At 46.5% G+C, this 25,126-nt stretch overlaps 6 protein-coding genes, 1 long non-coding RNA gene and 1 pseudogene across 12 annotated transcripts; 2 read left to right on the forward strand and 6 right to left on the reverse strand.

Annotated features, from left to right (window-relative positions):
* Positions 1-30: 30 nt before the first annotated feature.
* LOC112346426 lies at positions 31-3,501 on the reverse strand. Its single transcript, XM_024675415.1, has 8 exons — positions 3,440-3,501; positions 3,297-3,390; positions 2,918-3,244; positions 2,680-2,831; positions 2,506-2,623; positions 2,038-2,151; positions 1,497-1,980; positions 31-1,432 (listed from the first exon to the last, which is right to left on the reverse strand). The coding sequence occupies exons 1-8, from the start codon at positions 3,446-3,448 to the stop codon at positions 169-171; spliced, it is 2,562 nt and encodes an 853-aa protein (XP_024531183.1). The 5' UTR covers positions 3,449-3,501; the 3' UTR covers positions 31-168.
* LOC9632494 (SEC12-like protein 2) lies at positions 3,490-5,302 on the reverse strand. The gene is made up of 9 exons (XM_002970538.2): positions 5,071-5,302; positions 4,907-5,001; positions 4,651-4,804; positions 4,507-4,598; positions 4,279-4,442; positions 4,081-4,198; positions 3,903-4,019; positions 3,792-3,853; positions 3,490-3,729 (listed from the first exon to the last, which is right to left on the reverse strand). Exons 1-9 carry the CDS (start codon positions 5,275-5,277, stop codon positions 3,599-3,601), a joined length of 1,140 nt encoding a protein of 379 aa, XP_002970584.1. The 5' UTR covers positions 5,278-5,302; the 3' UTR covers positions 3,490-3,598.
* A 953-nt stretch (positions 5,303-6,255) lies between these two features.
* Positions 6,256-9,032, forward strand: LOC9632495 (ergothioneine biosynthesis protein 1). Its single transcript, XM_002970299.2, has 6 exons — positions 6,256-6,334; positions 6,400-6,870; positions 6,962-7,230; positions 7,289-7,529; positions 7,603-7,848; positions 7,903-9,032. Exons 2-6 carry the CDS (start codon positions 6,593-6,595, stop codon positions 8,978-8,980), a joined length of 2,112 nt encoding a protein of 703 aa, XP_002970345.1. The 5' UTR covers positions 6,256-6,334; positions 6,400-6,592; the 3' UTR covers positions 8,981-9,032.
* Positions 9,033-9,336: 304 nt separating this feature from the next.
* LOC9631786 (kinesin-like protein KIN-14Q) lies at positions 9,337-14,707 on the reverse strand. Of its 4 annotated transcripts, none has more exons than XM_024675413.1 (23): positions 14,379-14,707; positions 14,149-14,316; positions 13,930-14,087; positions 13,730-13,867; positions 13,279-13,651; positions 13,117-13,229; positions 12,992-13,066; positions 12,855-12,932; positions 12,702-12,803; positions 12,620-12,649; positions 12,235-12,573; positions 12,100-12,181; positions 11,954-12,049; positions 11,731-11,907; positions 11,576-11,682; positions 11,182-11,525; positions 10,866-11,119; positions 10,652-10,815; positions 10,423-10,596; positions 10,104-10,375; positions 9,914-10,044; positions 9,773-9,848; positions 9,337-9,664 (listed from the first exon to the last, which is right to left on the reverse strand). In XM_024675413.1, the coding sequence occupies exons 2-23, from the start codon at positions 14,312-14,314 to the stop codon at positions 9,610-9,612; spliced, it is 3,504 nt and encodes a 1,167-aa protein (XP_024531181.1). In that variant the 5' UTR covers positions 14,315-14,316; positions 14,379-14,707; the 3' UTR covers positions 9,337-9,609. The 4 variants fall into 4 exon arrangements, with proteins under 4 accessions (XP_024531181.1, XP_024531179.1, XP_024531178.1 ...); XM_024675411.1 differs by having other exon boundaries at positions 14,149-14,331; XM_024675410.1 differs by having other exon boundaries at positions 14,149-14,707.
* An 86-nt stretch (positions 14,708-14,793) lies between these two features.
* Positions 14,794-16,428, reverse strand: LOC9632496 (DNA-directed RNA polymerases I and III subunit RPAC1). Its single transcript, XM_024675418.1, has 9 exons — positions 16,318-16,428; positions 16,059-16,244; positions 15,850-15,979; positions 15,710-15,799; positions 15,490-15,653; positions 15,331-15,426; positions 15,178-15,271; positions 15,006-15,119; positions 14,794-14,936 (listed from the first exon to the last, which is right to left on the reverse strand). The coding sequence occupies exons 1-9, from the start codon at positions 16,396-16,398 to the stop codon at positions 14,833-14,835; spliced, it is 1,059 nt and encodes a 352-aa protein (XP_024531186.1). The 5' UTR covers positions 16,399-16,428; the 3' UTR covers positions 14,794-14,832.
* Positions 16,429-16,761: 333 nt separating this feature from the next.
* Positions 16,762-17,038, reverse strand: LOC112346429. The gene is made up of 2 exons (XR_002992417.1): positions 16,959-17,038; positions 16,762-16,888 (listed from the first exon to the last, which is right to left on the reverse strand). It is a non-coding gene; the product is annotated as an uncharacterized LOC112346429 (long non-coding RNA).
* A 448-nt stretch (positions 17,039-17,486) lies between these two features.
* LOC112346427 (phytol kinase 1, chloroplastic-like) lies at positions 17,487-19,133 on the forward strand. Of its 3 annotated transcripts, none has more exons than XM_024675422.1 (7): positions 17,487-17,836; positions 17,937-18,004; positions 18,089-18,220; positions 18,296-18,411; positions 18,461-18,575; positions 18,631-18,812; positions 18,858-19,133. In XM_024675422.1, the coding sequence occupies exons 1-6, from the start codon at positions 17,531-17,533 to the stop codon at positions 18,809-18,811; spliced, it is 918 nt and encodes a 305-aa protein (XP_024531190.1). In that variant the 5' UTR covers positions 17,487-17,530; the 3' UTR covers position 18,812; positions 18,858-19,133. The 3 variants fall into 3 exon arrangements, with proteins under 3 accessions (XP_024531190.1, XP_024531191.1, XP_024531188.1); XM_024675423.1 differs by having other exon boundaries at positions 18,891-19,133; XM_024675420.1 differs by having other exon boundaries at positions 17,489-17,836; positions 18,876-19,133.
* Positions 19,134-22,119: 2,986 nt separating this feature from the next.
* On the reverse strand, positions 22,120-22,982 carry LOC112346428 (annotated as a pseudogene).
* Between the last annotated feature and the right edge of the window lie 2,144 nt (positions 22,983-25,126).

A 25,126-nucleotide genomic window follows, 5' to 3' on the forward strand; every position in this document is an offset into this window, starting at 1 on the left:
CGGAATCCAACGGACGATACGCGTCCTAGGTTTCTTTTCGTACACGGAAATGTCCGTACGCAAATATTCGCGTCCGTACTTAGAACCGTCGTAGTACGGAAATTAGCGTACGTACTAGACCATGTTGGTACGAAACAAGTGTTTCTCACGAAAGTATGAATTGTTCTCTCACGAAGTTTGCCTGGAGATGTGCGTTGGCCAGAACGTAGTCAGAGAGAACTTGATGGCGGCGTCGCGGTTGAAAGGATGGTAGCACGGGCCAAGCCGGACGCGATAGAACGGGCCATAGACCTCGCCATCCAGCACCACGTCGAAGGCTTTGCCGGGCTCCCCAGCCTCCACGACCAGCTTCCTCGTCCGGAACGTACACATATCGCCCATGAGCTCCTCCAGCGCTCGCAGCCTCCTCCTCTTGGAGTCCGCGGCCTGGAGCACGCAAACGTTGAGCACCTCGTCGCTCGGGTTACACTCGAGGCGCCTCTCCGCCGGCTTTGGAACGTTGATCGCCATGAGCGCTACCAGCGAGAGTGGGATGTTCCGCTCGCCTCTCTCGGACCCGTCCAAGCCGGCTGGCCGGTATCTAAGTCGGGCTTTGAGTGTGTAGCTCGAGACGAGGTCCTCGAGCCGGTCGGCGTCCTCCAAGTGGTCTTTGGCTGGGCTGCGGGGAACGCACTGCTGGTGGAGCACCTTCTTGTGGGACTCGGACGAGACTGCCACTGCTGGAACTCCAATCTCAGCTCGCGTGCAAAATGGTATCGTGGTGAGGAACTTGTTGCCTTTGTCGTCCCTGTACCAGGCCTCGCAGTTGAAGACCGTGAGCTTTAGAACGCAGCCAGCTTCCAGGACGTAGTTTTCGATCTGTCGAGTGAGCATCGAGCTTGGAAGCGCTTCCGACCTGTGAACTAAGTTGCTGCTACTGCTGCTTTTCTCTGGAAGTTGAGCCAGAAATTTGTGCTCGCTTTCAGAGACATGAGGAACGACTGGAAGCTTGCTCTTTATGGCTCTGTAGATCATAGCATCGTACCACAAGTCGCGCTGAGCAATGTACGTTGCCAAGAGGTTGGATCTCCCGGCAGGCAGGATGCAAAAGAGAACGTCGAGCATCTGTGCCGAGCTGCTTGTTTGCTGTCCTCCTGCTAGAACACCTGCTACTACCAAGTTGACGTATCCAAGAAGCGTGGAGTGTATGGTTCCGTCGCCACCTCCGACTAGAATTCTCACGACCTCTGAGGTGCTTCTGACTGACTGCAAAGACTTTCCTTTGCTGCCGAAGGGACTTGTATCCAAAGCTTCTCTGATTGCTATTTCCACTGCTGATCGAGAATACTGCGCTGGCATTGGACCTGGTGCATCGGACGTCTCGTGTACTTCGAGAGGATTAGGCCTCCATTTTGGCTCAGTATGTAATATGAAAAACTCGAGAGGGAGAAGCCTGAGAAAAAAACAACAGCACAAAACAGGATTATTTGAGAGAGATTGAAAATGTTAAGTTTTACCTGGCGGCTGTAAAATCGCCAACTTCTTCTTTCCAGCTCATAGTCGCTGCGGAGATCTGTCCCGATTTACAGGCTTGAACGATTTCATTCCACGCATCCGCCATCGTCTGCCTTCTGTGCTTTACTGCGTTCTCTACTTCCATTTGGCTGGCTTCTTCTTGAACTTCTATAAGCCGGTCATGAAGCGTTGATATCGTAGAAACCGGCAGCTTGCACACCATCTCCTTGACGTGAACACCAGAAGTTTTCAGCATCTGGCACGCTTGAAGAACTTTCAAGAAGTGCAGCCTAGCAGCGTCATCCTCCGAACTTAGAGTTTCTGCTCTCTTGCAGTCCACCAAGCTCTGCAGGGCGAAGCTTCTAGCGCTTTGAGGATTGAGAAGCAGATAAATACGGCCCCTTGACTCAGTATTCGAGCGGCTCCCTCCAGACTGCGAGGAGAGTCGGATGTCATTTAACAAGCACCGTTTGTTCATGGCATGACCTGCAACACGCTTTTTGAATTTGACAAAAAAAACTATCCAGGAAACCAAAAACTTACCAGGAGCTTTCTTTTCCAGAAAAATGCTATTCAGCGTTTGTAAGGCATGGTATCCCACTGGATATGACCAGAACGTGAAACACTGGACGACGTCTTCCAGCTTCTTCAGCGGCTCTTCAGGAACCAGCGTCTGTCAGCACTGCTATATAAAAACGATAAATCTCAAAAACGTAAAGCGCAAAAACTAGATGCAAGCAGACCAACGATGAGAAAGAGTTGACGAACCAGAGACAGTACTTGGCGGAGCACAAACAGTAAGCACAAGACTTGAAGCTCGTGAGCAGGGGTCACTATAGTGGTCTTGTCAATTGCAATTATTTCCAGGCACTTAAACAAGGCTTTATGCAACTTTTTAGCGCGGCCATGCAATGCATGATCTTGCAACCACAGGTAAATCCATCCGGAAGCTGTGCTGTGCAAGGCTTTCAGAAAAAACTTGGCAGGAAAAAAAAAAGAAAAAGAGCTTACCAATCAAGCTGTTGTCGGAAGCACACATGCTACTTGACATAAAAGCAGCACACAAAGCAAGTATTGTAGAAATACTTTTCGTGCGGCTCGTTTTCAGCAACTTCAATATGTGTGTAACCTGGACAAAGAGAAAAAAAAAACATTGAGATAAAAAACCTCGACCTCTAAACTCACTGTGTGTCTCCAGCTTTCTGCCGCGCTCTTCAAATGCTCGGGAACATAATCTATCGCTTCGACGATCCCCGGCTTTTCAAAATCAACATCCTGGAACAAAGCTAGCAGTAGAGCTGTGTTTAACAAAGCAGCCATTCCGTTGTCTTTGATCTCTGAAAAAAAAAAACAGAAGAAGTGACACACAGTCAAAAGAAAAAAAAAAAGTGAAACAATGAGACAATCGAAGTCTCTTACTGACCGAAAGATGGTGGTCTTTGAGGCGGCGTTTTAAACGATCTTGTGAGCTGAGGAGAGCCAGGAGAGACTAACTTTCCCTCACTTGTGCGATACTGTAGGCCATACGTCCACGATCTTCGCGAAGTACGCCTCTTTCCAATGCGTTGGCCATCACCAGCCCTTTCATCCGGCTCCAGCTCGGCGACCCTTTTGAAGAGAGCTTCCAGATAGTCTGTGGCGGCATTGGGCTGGCTCAGTGCTTTCCAGAACGCAAAATACCTATGCTCCGTCACGAGAGGAAGAGGCGGCCTCTCAGATCTTCCCCAGTGAAACAAACCCTTGTGATGATCTGCACTGGCGAGAGAGGAAATTCGAGAAATCCACGAGCAAAAGAAAAGAACCTTTATCATCCGTGACGAGCTTGAGAATGGCGTCTACTTCGCCGCCGCCGAGAGCGTGATGCGAGTGCTCGTGCCCCAGAATCTTTGCAAATGCCTGAAAGCTGTCATGAAAACTCCGCCATGGAATGGACGCCATAGCCTACCTTCGCCATTTTGGCGCGAGCTCGAATTTGAAAATTTAGGGCAAGAGAAATAAGAACGTGGTCGTTTTATTTGAGCCACATGGCCCAGACAAATGGGATCCAAGGACACAACCATTATTTACCGTACAGTGTGTGATCCTTGTTCTTAAGATCACTCAACTATATCATATCGTGCTCGGACGAATGCGTTGAAGCGCTTGAGAAAAACTCGAGAGAGCCTCGCCGGCTGAGAATCAAAGCCAAGAGCAACGCGATGAGAATGATCCACAGAATCACAACAGTCCTCCAGCCTGAAAGAACAGAAAAAAAGAGATGATCCCATAATCGAAGAGCTAGAAGAACAAGAGCAGACCTTGTGGTGTTTGACAAGGTGTTACGCGAGCACTCGAGTCTCCAGAAACCGAGAGTAAAGCCCTGAGAAGAAGAAAACTTGATAGAAAGAAAGCAAAAACAAGAGGGATACCTGTTATCGGGAGAGAAATCCAATGCCGTGACGAAGACCATATGTGCACGCTTGATCCGCTGTAGAACGCTCAGCTTGCTCGCGCTCAGGATAAACACCTCACCTTCGGAGCTTCCACTGCAAAAGAAAACAGGAACAAAAACATTAGCAGTACTGAAGAAGCTTGAAACAACGTTACATTGCCAAGAGCTTCCCGTCGGGACTGATCGTCAGAGCTGATATGGGTTCATTCGCTAGTTTCCTCGATCCAACTTTTTTCCACTTCGTATTCCAGGTTGTTATGTAGCCTTTGAAATCTGCCCTGAACAGAAATTCGAGCTCTATCAACCAGAGAGCAACGAGGAAACAAGAAAAGCTTATGAAAGAGAAAAGCCACCTTCAGCTGAAGTAACGTAAAGGCAAGGCCTCGCTCCGTCTCTGGAGAAGCAGCAGAATCCAGCTTTGTTTAGAGGAAGCGCAGCAGCAGGAGATGCCGTTTTCAAATCCCAGATGCGGGAGGGACCAACGTCATCGGTAGCTGCTAAAAACGAGCCATCCAAGCTGAAACACAAAACACAGAGAAAAAGAGTTAAGCAGCTACAAATACAATCGACCAAAACCTTACCTGAAATCCAAGTCCTTGATCGATCGGTGCGCGTCAGATCTATCAAGAACAACTTCCAGAGACGGCCACTTGAGAACTTTTAAGTGTCCATCCTGTACAAGTTCGACTTAGAATCCTTCAGTTAAAAGCTTAGCAGCTTCTTACCTGACCCCCCACCGCAAGCAATTTCCCATCGGCACTAAACTTCACGGTTCGCTGCTCGCCTAGATCTTGCAATGGCTTCAGCTCCCGCTCGACATTTTCTAATCGCAAGTTCTTTCCACCAGTCAGCCTCAGAAGCCTCAATTTTCCATTATGCCTTTAAAGGAGAAAAACGTGAATTAAGCTCAGTAGCAAGGAAAAACTCCAGGAAACGCTAAGAACTTTCTAAGAACTAAACGAAGAAGAGCGAGCAAAGTACCTCTCGGTCGCTGGAAACGTGCAGATAAACTCCTTGCGATTGGGATGCATAGCCATGGCGCAGGCCGTATCATCGTCCGTGAAGAGCGTATCGAGCTACACAGACGAAGCAAAGAGCTAAGAGAAAATGCCACAAATTTTGGATCGATCTGAGGAGCTACTAACCGGCTCACTGAGCTCTCTGGAATCGGCATCGTATCGAGCGAGAACCAGAGTGTTGCGCAAGCCAGAGGACGAATCTCCACCTCCGCCGCCGCAGATCGCATACGAGATCCCATGCGCGACGGATGCATCTGTGCTGTCGGCGCTCGCCCAGGCCGCGCAGAAGAGCGGCGTACCAAATTTCCTCGCCTTGTTGCTCGTGGAAGCCATCGCTACGAAGAACCCTAGCCCTAAAACCTTGTTTATTTTTTTATTTTGTTTGCAGCGTGTCGTCGTGTCGTCTATGGCGCTCGATGGCGGCACTGTGCCATCGATCATGGAGCGACATTTTGGTTGGCTAGATCGATATTTCACATTGTTCTTGCGATCCAGAGATATCAATTGTGTTCGCGAGAATGCTGCTCAGCGCATTGGACATGGACACGAAAACGATTTTTTTCGCGAATTCCTGGTTTTGTATGTAGCCCTTTCCCTTTCCTCCACTGATCGTCGCAATGTGTCTCAGTTTTTCACTGGATTCATGACTGATTTCTTACTTGCTTGTCATCAGACGAAAGGAACGACTTCTTCCAAACGAAAACTGTTGATCGATGAATGAGTCCTGAAAGATCATCCAGAAAGAAGACCATCTTAAGCAAGAATTTCCACGGCAGAGTCGCACTTACCAGAAAGCTTAGAAGAATTGCAAATCATATTTTCCACGAGTTCTTCACTGGCGCATTGATCGAAAAATGGTCGAATCAAGGATGACCACTATCTTCTTCTTCGAATACCATCATCTCCAGGAAAGCTGCAATCACTTCCACTGTAGAATACTCTTCAAACACATAGCATGAAGATCCACAAGGAAACATTGGGGGATCTGCATGTTCATAGGTGTCGTTCTTTTTTCTTTTTACAAAAGCGTGAAACAGGAATCAGTGCGTTCTTCACAAGATGGTCATCCTTGATTCCCTAGCGGCCATTTTAGATCAATGCCCCCACAAAGAACTCGTGGAAGATATGACTTGCAATTCCTTTTTAAGTGTTCTGGTAAGTGGGACTTAGTGGAGTTCTTTGTTAAAATGTCTTCTTGCTAGATGACTTCCAGGAATTCATTCATCAATCAATAGTGCCAAAACCTTTGTTATCAATTTCACTTAAAAGTCATTCCTCTGAAGTAAGCTAACATCAGGTTTTCTTGCTATTTCTTTTACAAAAGCGTCCTTCTCCGGGATGAAACAGCAATCAGTGCGTTCTTCTGTCCATGGTTACGAACAAGAGACAAGTAAGCAATCAATCTCTAGAAGGTTCTATATTCCTTGCTCAGGAATTTCCTTTTCAAAATCATAGGTACCGTTCAACTTCTGAAAAACTGAAAGGCCGGTGTCATGTACATCACAAAGCCCTCCACGATTCCATGGCCATGCACGACTGGCCAGCAACCACTTGTTCCAAATTAGAAGCTGCCACGGCAGCACCAGGGCTACGATTGGGGATTTTAAGCTTCGAAGCTTGAAAGTTTTCGCGGAGTTTGGATCACTTCATGGCCAACGTGAGCAGTATCGTAGATGGTTTGCGGCGGAGCGAACGCAAACAAATTCCCTTCTATCTGCTCTACGATCACAGGGGCTCGGAGCTCTACAAGAAGATCACGGAGCTGAAGAGCTACTACCCTTTCGAGGCTGAGAAGGCTTTGTTCCAGAAGCATGCACTCGACATTGCTGGACAGATTGCCCCCGGCAGCCTGATTGTCGAATTGGGATGTGGTGTTGCTGACAAGACCGCTCTTCTCCTCAATGCGATCCTCTCCAAGCATCAGAGGTTTGAGTTTTCTTTGTTTTCTTTGTAACGTTCCTATCTTTTTCTTCTTGCTGTTCTTGATCGTCCTTGGCCTTTGTGCTTGCTTCTCCAGGTGCCATTACGTTGGTATCGATGTCTCCCGGGCTGCGCTGGACGAGGCCGAGACTTCAATGGAAAAGAGCGATGATCTCGAGCTGGAGCTTGTTCATGCCGATTACTTGGAAGGGCTGGAGATGGTTCGAAAGAAGTATCCAGACAGACTCATTTGCATCCTCTGGCTTGGAAGTAGCATCGGGAACCTCTCGCAATCCGAAAGCGGCGACTTCGTTGGTCGAATGCTCAAGATAGTTGGGTTCCGGTGCCAGTTTTTTCTCTGCGTCGGTGAGTACTTCTCTCTCTTCTCTAATTTGATCACGGTACGTTTCCTCCATTTGTCCAGACCTGTGGAAAGATGAGGCCACTCTGCGAGCAGCTTACGAGGATAAGCAAGGCGTTACTGGAAGTTTTATAAAAAATGGCATGAAGCACGGGCTGGAGCTTCTCGGGCATTCCGTATCTGACGACGAGGTTCACGAAGATTGGGAATATGAGGTACAGATCAATAGCATGTCCCGGCAAGTTGAGATGTACGTTCGTTTTCTCCGATCACTCTGCCTAGTCGATCACGACATCGAAATAAGGTTCGCAACTCGACACTCGCTAAGTTGACATGTGTCGTCGGTTCTTTTTCCATATTTGTTTTCTTCCTGGCAGTAAAAACGAGAGAGTCCTCGTCGAGATCTCGAGAAAGTTTACAGTAGAGGACGTATTACAGCTCGTCAGTCAGCTCGGCTTTGTTTGCCACGCCAGGTGGACGTCGAAAAGCTATGGCTGCTTTATGATGCTTTCTTGTGAGGAGGCCGCAATCAGGTGTTGGACGGACACAGACAAGCTTTTCAAAGGCGTCGGTGATTGGATGTCCCAACCGATCCCATATCGTCACCCATATTGTTTCTACTAGTAAGTGGCGAGTCGTGAATGATTTGTGGTTGACAAATACTTTTGGTGTTGCAGTGGCCACGTAACAGCTTTCACCATTATCAAGCTGCTCAAGGACGAGTCGGACACGGGTCTCAACCGTGTCTTCTCGCGCGGAATAGATCCTTTCATGTTGGACCCCAGCCGCTGTCATAAGCATCCAGAAACTCCAGCCCAGTGGCCAGACAAGGAGACGCTCAGAAAATATACCATGGATGGCCGAGCCCGAGTCCTGGAGTACCTGAGAGACGGCAACCCGGACATGCGACGCCTCTGCCTCGTCCTCGAGCACGAGCGAATGCATCAGGAAACCATGGCCTACATGCTAGCCCAGGAACGCAAGCTCCAGTTCGAAGCTCCTGTTCTCACTTCTCCTCACGAGCTCGGGCTCGCGGACGGGAACGGGACTTCAAAGCCGGCAGCTACCGACGTCTTCTTCACCAGAGGCACCGTTGTGCTGGGAAGTGATCCAATTCCCAGTGTCTTCCGCTTCGACAACGAGGAGCCGTCTTACAAGACTCAAGTGGAGCACGACTTCTGCATCAGTTCCATGCCAGTTTCGATCGGGGAGTTTATGGTCTTCGTCCAGGACGGGTGCTACAACAAGAGAGAACTCTGGCAGGAAGACGATTTTACGTTCCTGGAGAGGAGTGGTCACAAGTTTCCTGCAACGTGGTCCTGCTCCCAGGGGGACTATTACGTACACTTTCCAGACAAGACGCTCTCCTGGATCGAAGCTCGTCACCAGCCTGTTTACGTGAGCCTGATGGAGGCCGAGGCTTTTTCCAAGTGGATGTGTTCCAGAGTGATGACCGAGGTTGAGTATCAGCGAGTTTTGGACGAGGAGTTTGCGAGGGAGGAGCAGAGGGTGAAGCATTTGAAGGATGGAGGATGGGAGTGGACGAGTTCGCTACTAGCACCGTTTGAAGGGTTCACGAGCATGGAAGAGTACCCGGAGTATTCGACGGACTTCTTTGACGGCTTGCACTACGTCCTCAAGGGGTCATCTCCAGCAACACATGTCTCACTGCTGCGGGATTCCTTCCGAAATTTTTATCAGCGGCAGTACCCGTATGCTTTTGCCAAATTTCGGCTGTGCAAATCGTCACAGTGATTCCTCCTATAAAATTACTCCTATAAAATAAAGGAAGAAGTTTTCCTGTTTATATTTTATTTTTTATGCAAAAAACAAAATAAAATAAAATATTTTAGAATCACGAAACTTTAAAAACTTTTACAATATTATTTTAACTTTTACATTGAAAACCTTTATTAGATGTTAGATAAATAACAAAATGTTAACTTCCTTTTCTCGTAATTGTATAAGTAACATTGTGAATGCATAAAATATGAAAATAGAATATAGAAATAAAACTTTAACCTATATATAAAAGTGAGTGGTACGGATTAAAACCAATCCAACTGCTCTACACTAATATTAATATATAGCATCATAGCTGTACAATGTAAAATAAAAAAATGTAACTTTTAATATAATTTAATAGCAATATATTTGTGATAGTTTTTTTCAGCCAAGCTACCCGACTATCCAATTCACTGCTTTGTCAACAAAATGAACAGGTCTTGGCAAGCAAGGTCACCACCATAAACGTAGTGTGTTTCGTGTCCCTTGCCATAACTCAAATCCAAATAGCACCTCAAGAGAAACTCCGAACTCCATCAATCTTCCAGCCAGACGAGCTTCGGCACCCTGCAGTGTGAACTTGTTGGGGATTGACGTAATCATCGTGGCTGAGCCTCTTCAAGTCTTCCCAGTCCCGGAGGAACTTCCACAAGCCTTTGTCACACTTTTAAACTTCGTTACCAACCAAAAAAATGAGGACTCTATGAACAAACCGCTATGAACAAAAAACAAACGACGCAACGAACCGCCACTCAAACCCACCTTTTCGACAGCTTCCCAACACCAGCGCCATTTTGGATCAGAATCCCCGACTGTCGAATAGAGCTCGGCTTGGAACCTGCCAACTCCAAAGACACGAAAACGATTACCAATGCAGCTAAGTACAAACATGGAAAAGCTTACCTCGCTTCGCAAGTTCCTCCGAAGCCACCGCCGCCAGCGGAATATCCGACAATCTCCGTAATCCAGCCATTGACACTGCGCTGGGGAGCTTCTTCTCACTTCGTGGAGGCCGAGGTATTTGAGACAATGAGCTACAAAAAAAGAGAAAGCAGTGTTGCCAAAGATCAAAACAAGCTACTGTAAGGCTCACCGTAGCTCGTTGGCATTGAGACCTGGCCTTGAGCTGTTTGTTGCTGCTCTCATGGTCTGAGATTGGTCGCTGGCCACCGTGAAAGAATCCTGGGACGCCTCTCCTTCAGACAAGTCCTCGTAGTTATTCTCCATAGCTGGCCAGTCCCCCGGTACGTTGTTCTCAAAAACTACGAAGGCGTCGCCGTCCACGGACCTGCGAGGCGTTTCCGGCAAAGTAACATCCGGTATATCTTCGGCAGCAGTTTCATCTTGACTCGGAGCACGACCAGCCTGTCAAAAGTAGATTAAGGATGGCAGCCACTCCCAGCTTCAATTACCTCCATACTGCGCAATTCGACAGATCTCCTACTCCGGGCATCAATGGAGCGAGTGGACTGAGACACTCTCAGTTTCTGTTTTTCCACCTCCATGCTGCTACGAAGGACCCTCGAAGCTTGCAAGCGCTCTATTTCTGCATCCTTTTTGGCCAGTATCTCTTTCAAGGACATTATCTGAAAATATCAACCGTGAACCAAACTCTATTCATCTGGTTTGCCAAGAATGTACCTGCTCCTTGTATTCTCGAATTCCGCTCGCTTCTCTATTCGAACGTGCGGCACCAAGCTCAACACTTGACACCCTCTCTGCAAACTTCAATGTACTTATTGTCTCCCCGTATGAATCATTGTCCGGGTTTATATGGACAAACATCAGAGCTTTTGCTTGACCACCTGTTCACGTCGGATATACATATAGATATCAGCAACCATGAGAACCTTACCCAGAGAATGCTGAAGGAGTTGTGTTAGCTTGCTATTTCGGTAAGGGATGTGCGTCTGCTTTTGAGCCAAAGCTGCAATAACATCCCCTAAAGCCGATAAAGACTTGTTGATATGTTGCGCCTCCTTCAATCTGTCTCCAGTCGCCTCTGACTTCTCCACTCGCTCACTTCCCGCGAGATCAACTAAGTGGAGACAGCCACGAAGAATGCAGCCCTTTGCAAGATCTGTGCCTTGCACATGCACAGTCAGCACACTGCATAGAAAGAACCACGGGAAAGGTTATATTTCATTACAAAAACGAATAAAAACACTGACCTGTGAGATCGACTGCTGCGTTCATTAAGAGCTGTAGCTCCTACAGCACGGTTCCTCTGTCCGACAGCCATGATTTCTAGCACATCTGAGCTATTTGCAACGGGGATCATAACAGCATCAGGTACGTGGACGCCATTAAGTGACGAAGAGCTTCTTATGCCAAGTCTCTTGCTCACACCATCAGCAGCCAGGAGATCTCTCACTTGTTCATTGTAAATCTCAATCATTTGCACCCCAACTTCGTAGGCAAAAGCGTCCCTCCTGCTTTGACATAATTGAAAAAGATCGTTTAGTGCTCGGTAGTTAACCCCCCAATCTTGTTTTGCAGTTGAACTTGGCCCTGTCTGCATCAATAGACGTTAATACACAAATCCTAACGGAGCTCACAGCTTACCATAGTATATGTTTTTCCAGAACCAGTCTGTCCATACGCAAAAATACAGACGTTGAAACCATCAAGCACCGATCGAATCAAAGGCTGCGCATCCAGAAAAACCTCGTCTGCATGCACGTGTCATTGTGACTATTGGAGCAAAATATAGAACGTACCTTGTGGAGCTTGAGGGCCATAGACCTTGTTAAAATTAAACATCTTATAAGAGTCTTTTCCCTTTGTCGAATTTGCGACCATGATTTCCCCGTTTTGACCAACAAAATCAACGCAAGTCCCTTGATCTTTCTGACCAACAAGAAAAGGTCTAACTCGGCAGTAAACACGAATATTTCCTGCAGGTAAATGGTATTAGAAGAGAACTAATGGAGCACTGTATACCCTTCAAGTCCTGTACTTCATTATACAGCTTGCGATTCTCTGCAAGAACGTCGTGGTACGCTTGAGCGGCTTCTGTTAGTCCTGTTAACTCATTTTCTGAAAGGGAACTAATGTCAGAAACAAGAAAGATTTTAAAAACTCATTACCAAGTCTAATAAGCTGATCTTGCCAACATTTCTGCATTTCGAGCGTTCCTGTTCTGATAAGTCCAGAGGTATGCTTCAGATTCTGAAAACAGACGTAATCGGAAGATACAATCACCAGCTATTAATTTGACGTACCTGAAGTGCATTGGACTGGAAAGAGATTATTTGTTTGTACCGATCTTCGCGATTCTTGAACTCATTTCGTTCAAGAGACACACTGGCTTCAAAACTCCGCATCTGACTGAAAGAATCTTCAAGTTTCGCATCCATTTCCGAAAGCTTTCGCTTATATTCCTCCATTAACTTCTCATTTTCAATCTCCATTTCGTACTTCTTCCTCTGATCAGCTTTCATGACTTGAAGTTCATTTGTAAGAATCTCGATTGTGGTCTGCTTTTGATCTCTGTCCAGTACCAGCTTCTCGGTGTCACTTTCGTGTATCCGTTTCTCTTCCTCAAGTCTTTTGTTCTCCATCTGCGGAGCAAATTTGAGACGGTACGTAAAAGCTATACATAATTACCTTGGTTTGCTGCAATTGTTGAGTAACAAGCTGTCACAATAAACAACTCAGTAGGCTTGCACAGCAGTAAGCATATACAAACCTTTATTTCCTCGCCTGAACCTGCAGCTAATGCCTCCAGCACCTTAGCCCTCGATGACAGCTTACATTCTCGCGCCATCAGATCTTTGTGCAAAGATTTTAGCTACAAAAAATGATGGTTACTTAAACACTAAGAAAACTGCGGCTGTCTTACCTTCTTTACTTGCTCTCCCTGTAAACGAAGCCGCCGTTCAAATTCATCCGTCACCTTTTTTATCATATACTCGACGAGCTGAATGAACGAAGATTATCATCATGAAACGGACGTCAGCAGCTCTTTTAAACACTTACGACTGGGACTTCATCAGGTTGCTTGTCACTAATAATAGACTTAACCAGGCTCGGAAGTGACTGCACGGGTTGGCCCTGAATCGTAAAGTTTGTCAACGAGGGAAACAAAATGGCAGCGCATGAACCTTCAAATTAGGATTAGTATCCAGATCCGATGCCTGAATATCTTGCACTCTCTTCACTTGAAGAACTTCTCGGAACCTTTGGCCAATCTGTTGTAAACGAGCGGCAGTGGAATCTGTAAACAACGAATATATTAAATTCCAATAACCCAGAACGTTACTCACCTGGCGAAGCAAAGGCTGACATCAGATTTTCGGAGTCCAAGCCAGTATCATATCCTTGGTAGAAACCATTGAGTGAGGGAGATCTATCTCGGTGACCAATAGGAGAGCCTGCCTCGTATGCTACAGAAATATCAGTAGCCTCCGGTACATCTGCGCCAGGAATTGCCCAACGTTTCCTCGTATGGCTGCTTTTCGGTGTTATCGCAGGCTCGTACATGTCTTCCAGCCCCTTCACCGGACTCTTTGTACCAGAAAGCTTGTGAACACCATACTTCCAAGGACTAAATCCCTTGCCCTCTCTCTGGTCGTGATATGCCTTGAGCGCCAAAATGCAGTCCACCACTTTCGACAACGTCCCAGACGATAAACTACCCTGAAAGAATCCCCGATAGCACGTGACTAACAGGCATGCTTAAACAAACACACAAACAAAGAACGCACGATCACAAACCTCAGCTAAGTCGGATGCTTCAAAACTTGGTAGCCGGAGATCTTCCACAGCAACCAGAAAGTTTCTCACGTTTTCAAAATACTGATACGCTGACAGGGCAGCATCGGGTGGGCTGGATGGAGGAGGACTCTCCACAATCTGGCACGCGAAGCGTGTGTTAGCTAAACAATGTATAAGATCCACGCACGATATAAAATCACCTTTGGAATAATGCCCGGATGTATCTTATTGAGAAGGTTGCAAAGCACCATTCCATTCCTCAAGGAAAACTTGAGCTCTTCTTCGCTAGGCTCATTGGAAATGCCCAGCCCCCCAAGCATCTCGTGTAGCCATCGCGCAGCTAAGAATCGCCTATGCGCTGCGACAAACAAGAAAGAATGAGTCATGCATGAGAAGTCTATAGCACCAAACGTTCTTACCTGCCTCCTCCGCTCTGCGCGATGCCATATGGATGTCGCTCAATCCCTCTTCCATCGGATCCTCCACGAAGAAATCTCGCGACTGCTGTCTGGAAATCTCCCTTTCCGAAACCACATTTCCACTGCGAGGGGAAGCTCCGCCAAACAATCGCCTCTCCGGTGCCATGGCTGGAAACATCCGAGCTGATCACAGCATGCCCCGGTGTGTCCTTCGCCAAATCACGGCATACCTTGCAGCAGCTGGAATCCGTGGAAAAGCCGCCGGCCAATTCAACAGCGCTCCAGCGGATCCCTGTCCCGCGGATTCAAACCCTAGGAGACCGGCCGCTACGATCACACCACAATTGCCGCTCGACTCGTCGCCTGCTGAGAATGCACCTCCTTCCCCCTCGATCGACAGGCGCTAGGGCTTTTCCCGGCGCAACGGCAAACTTCTCCTCCCATGAAGAACTCAAACCATCATCGACAGTCCCTCTTCTTCGTTCTCGAGACAGGCTCGGTCCCGGACCAAGAGCGTACGGAGCCACTTTCTAGGTCTGGTAGATTTACTAGAACGTACGGCTCGTCTGCCGAACCTGCTAAGCGCCGCCCGTTGGCCGCTTTTAAATTTATGCCGCTATTTCGTCACGGGAATATTCGCCGAGAGAAAGTGGGAGATGCTCGTGAATTAAAAATCTCTTCATCTCACGAGAGTTCATTATAGATTCTCTGGCACTTCGCTGAGAGGATTTTCACCGCTTCTGTGAAGAGAACCTCGGGTGGAAGAGCTCCAGTCGATTCAACAGTGACTGGAGGAGCAGCAAAAACTTTGGCATCAGATCAAGCAGAAAAAAACGATCGCGTGACCAAAAACTTACAGATGAAATGATCTTTCACACGCCTGAGCTGAACTCGCTTCTCCCAATCGTCTCCTCGTATACACTCCCTACACAGCGTGCAGCTCCTCGGTGCCGCTACTCTGGCTCGTTTTCCTGGCAAGAAGAACATCAGCTAGAGACTAGAGACGAGCTTATAAAACAACACAAATACCTCCCATGATGTCCTCTATGTCAAACACTTTCATGGGACATTTCTGGACCAGCTCTTCCGCAAGTTCGTCTTCGATCTCTTCTAGCAAGACAACCTGTTAAAACACTTGTTAGAAAATTATGGTCGTGATCATGTAAGCAAGTAGCTGTATACCTCCGGAAGCATCCTGTACGCGGCTGTAGCAACGGGCGACCACTTCGCGTGCGTTTTCCCGATTCCTTTGACGGCGTGAGCTTCCAATTCAATAGCCTACGAAAGCATTGTCATCCAAAACTGAGAATAAAAAACACGCACGAAGCAAGAATACTTTACCTGACCTGGTCTAAGCTTTGCCAATAAAATGTCCTTGTACCTTGGAGCGATATCGTTTTGAATCGTATCCTGCCGGCAGCTAAACGATGTGTAAGTTTTGTTTGAGTCGTCAGTCATAGAATATAAGCTTCCTCCAGGAAGCCATTTGAGCTGGTCAGACTTTACTGCAACCGGAAATTAATCAATCACAGCGAGAGGAGATACGAAAGTAAAAAAAAACCTGAAGCATTGATCATGCGATCTCCCTGTCGCGTGCACTTCACTTCTAAGGAGAAAACAATAGTATTCTTCTCGGTCGCTACATCTTCGTCTGGAAAAATACTTTGCGTTACGAAGAAGAAAAGAGAAGCAAAAACGTACTAGTTTTCTCGTTGAAAAGTCTTGGATCGGCCTTGATGGGAACCAAACCCAGGCGATGAGCGAAGACCTCGTCTTGAATCACCGACGTGTTATCTTTGATGAGAACTTTCTCAATAGCCATGGTTGGAACCTACAAAAGAAGGAGAGAAAAAAAAAACAGTTCCACAGACTGTGCTCGAGAAAATATTAGAAGAGAGTATTTCTCTTACCTCCGCGATCAAAATCCTCCGAAAGGCATTCGCAAGCGCGGCATCGATTCCAATCATATCAAACTCGAGATCGTCCTCCGTCAGAGACTTGATCTCCACATGGAAGTTCCGCCGGAAATCGCCGAGCCGGAGGCTGTTGTCATAGTTGATCGAAGAATACGCCCCAGAGTACTGGACAGTCTCTGTCTATCGGTGGATCGATCGATCAATGCAAGAAAAATGGCTAAGCAAATCTGCCTAGAGAGAAGCAGCGACTTACATACGAAGGCGCATCCGAAGCGCAGATGACGCGAGTGCGCTGGAGCTCCAAATGCGCGGGCAGCCCTCCGCCTTCCCCCATTTGTGGGGTTTAGGGTTCTTCACAATACTCTGTTTTCTAGGGTTCTTGGGAAGCAAGGAGAAATGTCAGTGGCAGATCTTGCAGGATGCTCCATGCGAACAAGTCGGCATGGCAAGGGATGATTTGCGAGCAGCAAGAAGAAGAGATTGCGCGCTGCTTGATGCGCTGCCATGAATGGCTGGAAGGGTCCAAGGCTTCGGCAAGCAGCAGTGGGAAAGAAAGTACCAGCCACTGTGGCTCAAAGGAGGGGGTCACTCCAACTTGGAGCTCTATCCAGAGTATATCAAACACTTGCGCAAGTTTATCATGTCGCTTGAGAAAACCGGTGGAAGGAACCGAAAGTCGGAATCCGAAATCGAAGTATCCAAAAGAACGCTTCTCATACCTTGTCGATATCAAACCAGTATGTTCTCTTGACGGGATACATAACACGCAAGGATTTTTACCGCTTCTGTGAGGAGTGGAAGAGCTCCAGTTGAATCAACAGTGACTAGAGCAGCAAAACTTTTCGCATCAGATCGAGCCAGAAAAGAAAAACAAAACGCCAAAGACATACAGACCTTAGATCTTAGACCTTACAGACCTTCGAATGTAAACTTCCTCCAAGGAGCCATTTGAGCTGGTCAGAGTTTACTGGAATCGAAAAATTAGTCCGAGAGAAGATACGGAACCTGCATGCGATCTCCCTGTCGCTTGCATTTCACTTCGAAGGACAAAACAATAGTATTCTTCTCAGTCGCTACCGGAAAAGTCCTCTTTGGCCTTGTCGGGAACCAAACCGAGTCGATGAGCGCAGAGCTCGTCTTGAATCACCGACGTGTTCTCTTTGCAACTAAGAAGAAAAAAATTAGTCCTTCAGACACTGCTCCACACAGAAAAAAAAAAAGAAAGAAAGAAAGTCCGCGATCAAAATCTTCCGAAAAGCATTGGCAAGAGCGGCATCGATTCCAATCATATAGATCGCCCTCCGTCAGATATTTGATCTCCACACGGAAGTTCCGCCGGAAAGCGGCGACCCGGAGGCTGTTGTCATAGTTGATCGAAGATCGCTGAGAAATCTAACCCAAATTTCCCCAATTTTGTGGGGTTTAGGGTTCTTCTCTGTTCTGAATGGCGCGGTAGGCGAGCAGAAATGCCGGCGTCGCTTCATCCCCCATCGGCCGATTTCCAGTTTCAAATGCAGGCGTGCCATCGATCCGGCGCGCTATGCATGCTCCATGCGAACAAATCGGCATGGAGAGTTTCTTTCCGCAAAGAATGGGGCAGGGGACGATCTACAAGCAGCACGAAGAAGAGATTGCGCGTTGCTCGGTGCGCCGCCATGAGCGCTATCCAAGAATTCCAGCAGGATTTCGGGGTGGTGGGAGCGGTGGTGGCTGGAGCTTATCTCTGGGTCCAAGGCTTCGAGCTACTCACTAGATTCAATGTCCTAGACCAGGTAAAGAACAAGACGTCGTTCTCTTCTCGTCCTTCCTTTCTTTCATCTATTTGTTTGCTTCCTCCTCCTGTGTTCTAATTGCCTCTTTCTTTCAGCGCAGAAGCTTTCTCGCAAGCTCGTCCATATGACAACGGGTCCACTCTTCATGCTTTCGTGGCCCCTCTTCAGGTATCAACGAAAGAAAATCCTTTTCTTTCTCGAGAGCGCATCAAAGTTTTTCGGTTCTTGAGTCTCAAACCGGTTTGTTTACAGCTCTTCGTCGGCGTCCCGCTACATTTGTTCGCTAGTTCCACTGGCCAACGCTGTGCGTCTTCTAATCCTCGGCCTCGGTTTGAGAACAAACGAAGGGGTGGTGAAGTCGATGAGTAGAGATGGCGATGCCAAGTGAGTGGAGTATCATTTAAACAACACCAGAAGTTTTTCTTCTCTTGCTCATCGTTACTTGTTCTGCTTTTATAGAGAGCTTTTACGAGGTCCTTTATACTATGTAGCGGTGCTCTTCATAAGCACAGTGTGCTTCTGGCGTGACTCTCCCGTTGGAATGATAGCTCTGTCTGTGATGTGTGGCGGTGACGGTAAGTAAATCCATCCAAAAGCTTTCTTAGCCTGATTCTCGCGCTACAGGGATTGCTGACATAATAGGCAGGAAGTTCGGGCGTGAAAAGCTTCCATACAATGAGAAAAAAAGCTGGGCCGGAAGCACAGCAATGTTCGTCTGTGGAACAGCGCTCTCTTTCGCGTAAGTGTTTTTCGAAACGAAAGCTTGGCCTTTAGTGACTCTTCCATCGTTTCAGGTCGATCTATTACTTCACGTATCTGGGCTTTTATGCCTTGGATCCGCTCGATACTCTAGCTCGTGTCACATTCATCTCGCTAGCAGCAACACTTGTGGAATCGCTGCCAATCACGTCGTCTTTGGATGACAATCTCATGGTCCCAACGACGGTCATGCTGCTCGGCTCGATCTTATTCTGAAGTAAGACTCCACTTTCTCACATTTTATTTTAAGCAACGGTTAAAGCGAAATTTTGATGTTAAGCTTCCATGCAACTAGGCCACTCCTGGCCGTCAAGTCCACTGTCGGACCACTACGAAAGTGAAAACAAGTAAATGATAGCTGCGACCGTGCATGTCATGGGGCCCAGGAACACCAGAAAGTTATTAGCCATCTTCATGCTGTCCCTGTTTCTTCAACCTACAAACCTTCAGCTGAAAGAAATATCAAGGACGGTATGGTCATTAATGGGACCACAGACTTTGATGAAAAATACATTCATGAAAAGCCTTGATTCATGGAGGTCAATTGCATATGACCGGGTTTGCTTTTGTGATCTTGACTTGGTCCCAACTAGTTACGCTGCTCGTTTCCATCTCTTGACGAAATAAACAAGCCCTTCAAAAACATACCAAATGGACTTGCTGAAAATGCGACAAACGGAAATCAAAAGGATAAGCTGATTTCTTCGGGTGGCGCAAAATCTATGAGAATCACAAACATAAAAGGAAAATACACTCTCTTGTCCACACATGATGTGCAGTCTGCCATTACGTATTTAGACAATTGTCTTAGCATGAGACTATGGGTTAATGGATGATTTAGTGTTTTTCTTTCTTTTCTATTGTAATTAAGAAGTGAAAAGTATCAATCAAACCACAATATGTAAAAGCCAATAAGAAAAGCACTATAGAATAGCTCCAGAGAAACTTTTTCAAAGACAAATTCTTCAGTTTATTACTAGCAGAACCACTTTTTTGTAAATGCACAGAGGTCACAGTGCAACATACCAGCTTGCCGTCACTGTTGGCTGAGAGCGTGGCCATTTCCACGGCCTCTCCGTTGCTATACCTGCAACTCAGCTTGCCTCCCTCCAAAGAGCAGCTGGCTTTGGGATCCGAGGTACATGTCTTAACATCCAGGGAAGTATTGTCATTCTGTGTACTGTCCAATTTCTTGCAGGAAGCCACCAGCACGCCAGTGGCCTGGTCATAAGAAGTAGGAGTGCAACTATCAAGAAATTTATTGCAGGTGCCGGAGCCATCGTTTGTGTTGCAACACACCATGCTTCCATCATTGTTGCCTGCATAATTCTCCATATCAACGGGGAGGGAGTTGTCATTGGTACAAGAGAAGATTGGAGATTTCCTTGATCCCTGTCCCTGGAGTTCGCAATTGGCCACTCCACCACACTCGTCTGTGCTCAAACTTGAATTGTGTGTAGAGCCATTGACCATTTTGCATGTTGCTTTCAGGACGTTGTTTCTATAAGAGAGGGGTGTACAACTTTTCAAAAAGCCTCCGCATGATGAATCACAACTCTACAAGAACCCAAATCAAATTTCCTGGCCGCAGAAGAATTTTCTTTGGTGTGAGCTTACCACGAGTAGAAATGTGTTGATTACAAACACCAACGACGTGCACACAAGCTTTGGCATTGTGCTTAAGGTGATTTCTAATGTTCATTAGAAAAAATTGTGATGTCTTTGGGCTTTGTTAAATCCGGAATGCACACTAAAGGACGAAATACCATGTCTTATTTCTTGCCACCACAAGTTCTTTTGTTGACAATTGTGCATTATTTTATTCTTTTTTTTTAGAAAAACAAAAGGTGAAGAACAATGCCTCGAACTTTCGGGAGCCTGGTTGCCAGGTCCACTGTCGGGTCACTTCGCATGAACTTTTCATAGAGCACCACATCCTCTTGTCTCGCGCCATAAGCACTGATAGGCAGCTTCCACGTCCGCGTACGTGTTTGCTTCACTCGGCTGGAAAAAGACGGACAGTCCAAAGTGAAAAACTTAACCAGAGCTCATGGCCAAGTACAAGAACAATGAAAAACTGCAAAGTTCCTGTAGAGCATAAAAGAAAATATATTTCCACAGCCACCAGCTTTCCTAAGTTCCATCTCTCGGAGCGTATGTCCAAAGTGATGGAAAGACAAGGTGCTTCTAGTCTGCCAGCTGTGATCTTCGTGTAACTTTGCAAATATTTATGTAAAAAGCCAAGAATAGCTCTAGAGATCAACAAGCTTTTCCAAAGACCTTCATTGTACTGAATGTTTTTATTATCTTCCTTCTGCTTAAACTGGTGCTGGTGCAGAACTGCAACATGCCACATTGCCATCATTGTTGGCTGCCAGAGTGACCATTTTCACGGCCTCTCCGCTGCTATAGTTGCAACTCAGCTTGGCTCCCTGCAAAGAGCAGCTGGTATTGGGATCTGAGGTACACGTCCTAACATCCAGGGAAGCATTGTGATTCCATGTAGTGTCCACTTTCTCGCAGGAAGCCCGCAGCATCCCGGTGGTCGGGTCGTAAGAAGTAGGAGTGCAACTGTTGAGAAATCCACCGCAGGTGCCAGACTGATTACTTTTCCTGCAACACACCATGTTGCCGTCGTTGTTGCCCGCATATTCCTCCATATTGACGCCGAGGGAGTTGTTACTGGTACAAGAGAAGGTTGGAGCTGATTGGCTTGATCCAGGGCGCTGGAGCCTGCAATTGGCCACTCCACCGCACTCGTCTGTGCTCAAACTTGACTCGTGCTTAGAGCCATTGACCATTTGGCAACTTGCTTTCAGCACATTTTTCTTATAAGAGATGGGTGTACAGGTTTTCAAAAAGCCTCCACAAACTCTACAAGAAGCCAAATCAAGTTCTTTGGTCGCAGAAGAATTGTGAGCTTACCACGAGCAGGAATGTGTTGATTACAAGCATCAACAAGGCACACACAAGCTTATGCATTGTGAAATTGCTTTAAGATGGTCTATTCTCACGTTAGTTTTAAGTGATATCTTTGATCTTTGTTAGATCCGGAATGCACTTAAGGACGAAATACTAAAACTCTTTATTAGTTCACACGTGTTTTGACAATGCATACCAATGTGCATTTTGTGACATTTTATGAAGAGCGAGTGGTGTAAATTAAACATGGATATGAACGAGAATAAGAACTTGGCCAGAAAACACAACAATGCTCATCTCTGGAATAGCTCTTGAAACACCAAAAGCTTGGTCTTTAGTGATACTTCCACGTTTCACTGTTGCTTCACACGTCTGGGATTATATCTGGCTCACGAGACCATCAAAACAGCTTATTATAATCCGTTGGTCTCATGCTTCTTCTTCTTGGTGGGCACCACAAGACCGCTAATGAATGAATGAATGAATATCCCCAGGATTTGCTATATCCTTCAAAGGTCGTCTCAGATTCATCTGGCTACCATCAACAATCTGGAACCTTTGCCAATCACGTTGTCTTTGGATGATTTATCTTCGTCTCGATGTAAAGAGCTTCGTGGCTCTTCTTATAACAAGATATAAAATTTCTTTGAAGTGTACAGGATAAAAAGCTCTTGTAATAACAGGTCGTCTACCTGTTTCATAAAAATACAAGCGTTTTTTCTGTCTCGTTAGTAAGACCGGGTCCTTTGGATCCCTCCCCCGTTCCTTGGGCCACCGGATTTCTCAAGAGATATGATAAACTTGCGCAAGTGCCTGATATACTCTGGATAGAGCTCCAAGTTGCAGTGACCCCTCCTTTGAGCCACAGTGGCTCGTACTTTTCCTTGCAAAGATCCCACAGCTGCTTGCCGTGTGAGCAATCCACAACTTCGTCGCTGGTACCCTGTGAAAATGAAGATCAGATTCCTCACCTAGAACTAGAACCAAGTGGGGAAAAGAAGAAAGAATAAAGAAGAAACTTTATCACTTACGTGGATGACGAGCACGGGACAATTCACGCGTCTTATCTTTTCAATGTTCTGCAAGGAACCGAAGGTAGGAAAATCAAATCAAAGAACTCTCTTTTCATACCTTGTAGATATCAAACCAGTATGTTCTCTTGACGGGGTACATAACACGCAAGCCGGAGAGGATTGGACTGTGAAGAACAACGCCTCGAACTTTCGGGAGCCTAGGTCCACTGTCGGGCCACTTCCCACGGACTGTCCATAGAGCACCACATCCTTTTGTCTCACGCCATAGTCTCGCTCCAAGCACTGATAGGCAGCTTCCACGTCCGCGTACGTGTTTGCTTCACTCGGCTGGAAAAAGATGGACAGTCCAAAGTGAAAACCTTGACCAGAGTTCATGGCCAAGTACAAGAACAATGAAAAACTGCAAAGTTCCTGTAGCTAAAAGAGACAGTATAAAAGAAAATATGTTCTTTCTATCTACACAGAAAATGCCAGGCAAATAGTTATAAGAGGAAGTCAATGATAGAAACTTGGGAAAAAACCGATACAACAAAGACAATAATCAATGAAATAATGGAAGAACAGCGAAAGAACGGCAGTGAGAAAGAACTCGAAAGAACTCCAACGAAACAAAGAGAAGGAAAAAAAAACAAAAAATCTCCAAGGACAGATCAGTGGAAGAGAGGAATTCCCATCCAAAAATCGCGATTTGTGGCTTACCCCATGACGTTCACCTGGAGATGGACGCTGAGCTCCACCAGACGATGACAGAGACAAATGGGTTGCAGCCTTTGATGAGGAGTATAACTCCTTTCTCAAGAACAACACCGTCTCCTTGGTGGAAAGAGCTCCGGCCGGGCGTAAACTAATTAAATCCATGAGGATTCCTAACCCACACCACCATTTCTCGCTACAAGGCTCGCTTGGTGGCGAAAGGCTACTCTCAAGCATGTGGAAGATGTCCTGCAATGATTCGCCATGGACTCTTGTGCGCCTGCACCCATGCCAATGGTTGTTGTAGAAGGATATGACTCCTTCTACAGACTCGGATAGGAGGAAAATGGCGAACGTTCCTTACCGAAGTGCCATGGGAAGCTTGATGTACCTGGTGGTGTGCACGCGACCAGACATTGCCTTCTTAGTGAGCATGGTAAGCAGGTTTCTCGACAATCCAGGCCTTGCACATTGGCAGTAAAAAGAATTTTTTCGTTACTTACGAGCTACCACTTCTTTTGGCTTACTTTACACGCCAAAAGTCACAAGCTTACAGGGCTACTGTGATACAGACTGGGCTGGCTGCCCAGATTCACGAAGATCACACACAAGCTATTTTTTTTAGCTTGCAACACGCAGCTCTTTCTTGGAGCAACAAGAAACAGAGTGTTGTGGCCTGCTCTAGCTGAGAAGCTGAGTATATGGCCGCTAGCGCTGCTTGCAAGAAGGCCATTTGGCTTCGCCGTCTTCTAACAGACATGGAACACTCTCTTCCATCCTTAGAACTCCAAAATGACAGCAAACATGCGTGTACAGAAAGTCAACAGTCGTTTGCTGATCAGAAACCGGAGAAGAAACTGCTTCAGCCCATTTAATAATGGTATTTATAGCCATGAAAATGTAGGTGTCCCTACATTTTTATGGCTATAAACAGCATTATTAAATGGGCTGAAGCAGAGAACAAAGTCCTGAGCAGTCCAAACTCCACTGCATAAACGGTCCTTCTGGGTGAATCGGATGTAGCAGGTGTTTATCATGTAGACGAACAGTCTGAAATTGTTGACATGGTTGGGAGTGTTAAACATACTGAGCACTGTCACGGTAGAGTGTGGGCCAAAAGTACCCCACGCATAATATATTCTTGCTGGTGTTCATTGCTCATGTGTTGCAACTAAGAGCTGTGAAGCTTCAATAACGGAGGAGTGTGCCATCTCCATGTCAGCAATACAGAGTGCCATCAGCGAGAATGAACTGACTGAGAGAACGGCATTCATGCCGAGACTGTTGTGTTTGACCATTGAATGAATTTTTATTCATGAGATTTTTAGTCAAAAAACAACACGTCTGTTGGCACTGTTGGTCTAGTCCTAGTTGGCACTGGTGTCTGTCCAGTACGTTGTACGGCTTGCCACGGTAACACTCTCGCAGATGCCAAGTGCAGCCTGAAACTGAGAAAATTTTGGAGGAGAGTGCCTTGGTCAGAACGTCAGCAATCATGTCCTGAGTAAGACAATACACAAGCTCGACGATTCCATTTTCATACTGGTCTCGAAGAAAATGGTGTACTGTGTCCATGTGCTTCGTTTTTGAATTGATCTTCCGATTCTTGCTTAAGGCAATGCAGTGCTGATTGCCACAATAGATCGCTGTTGAACCTCCTACTTTCTAATCAAGGATCACACTTCTTAGGCGCTATTGTTGTTGAGCTGACAATAAAGCTTGGAATTTCTCATCTGACGTCAAGCTCCTACTGGCAAAGGAATGGCCAGACCGAGGTCACGAACAAGTCACTTAAGTCAATTCTCCAGAAGGTTGTTCAGGAGTGCATAGCCAACTCTATTACCACATGCTTTGTGGATAACAAAGAAGCTCCTTACAGGTT

The sequence above is a fragment of the Selaginella moellendorffii genome, unplaced genomic scaffold, assembly GCF_000143415.4.
Source record: "Selaginella moellendorffii unplaced genomic scaffold, v1.0 SELMOscaffold_14, whole genome shotgun sequence".
NCBI lineage: Eukaryota > Viridiplantae > Streptophyta > Lycopodiopsida > Selaginellales > Selaginellaceae > Selaginella > Selaginella moellendorffii.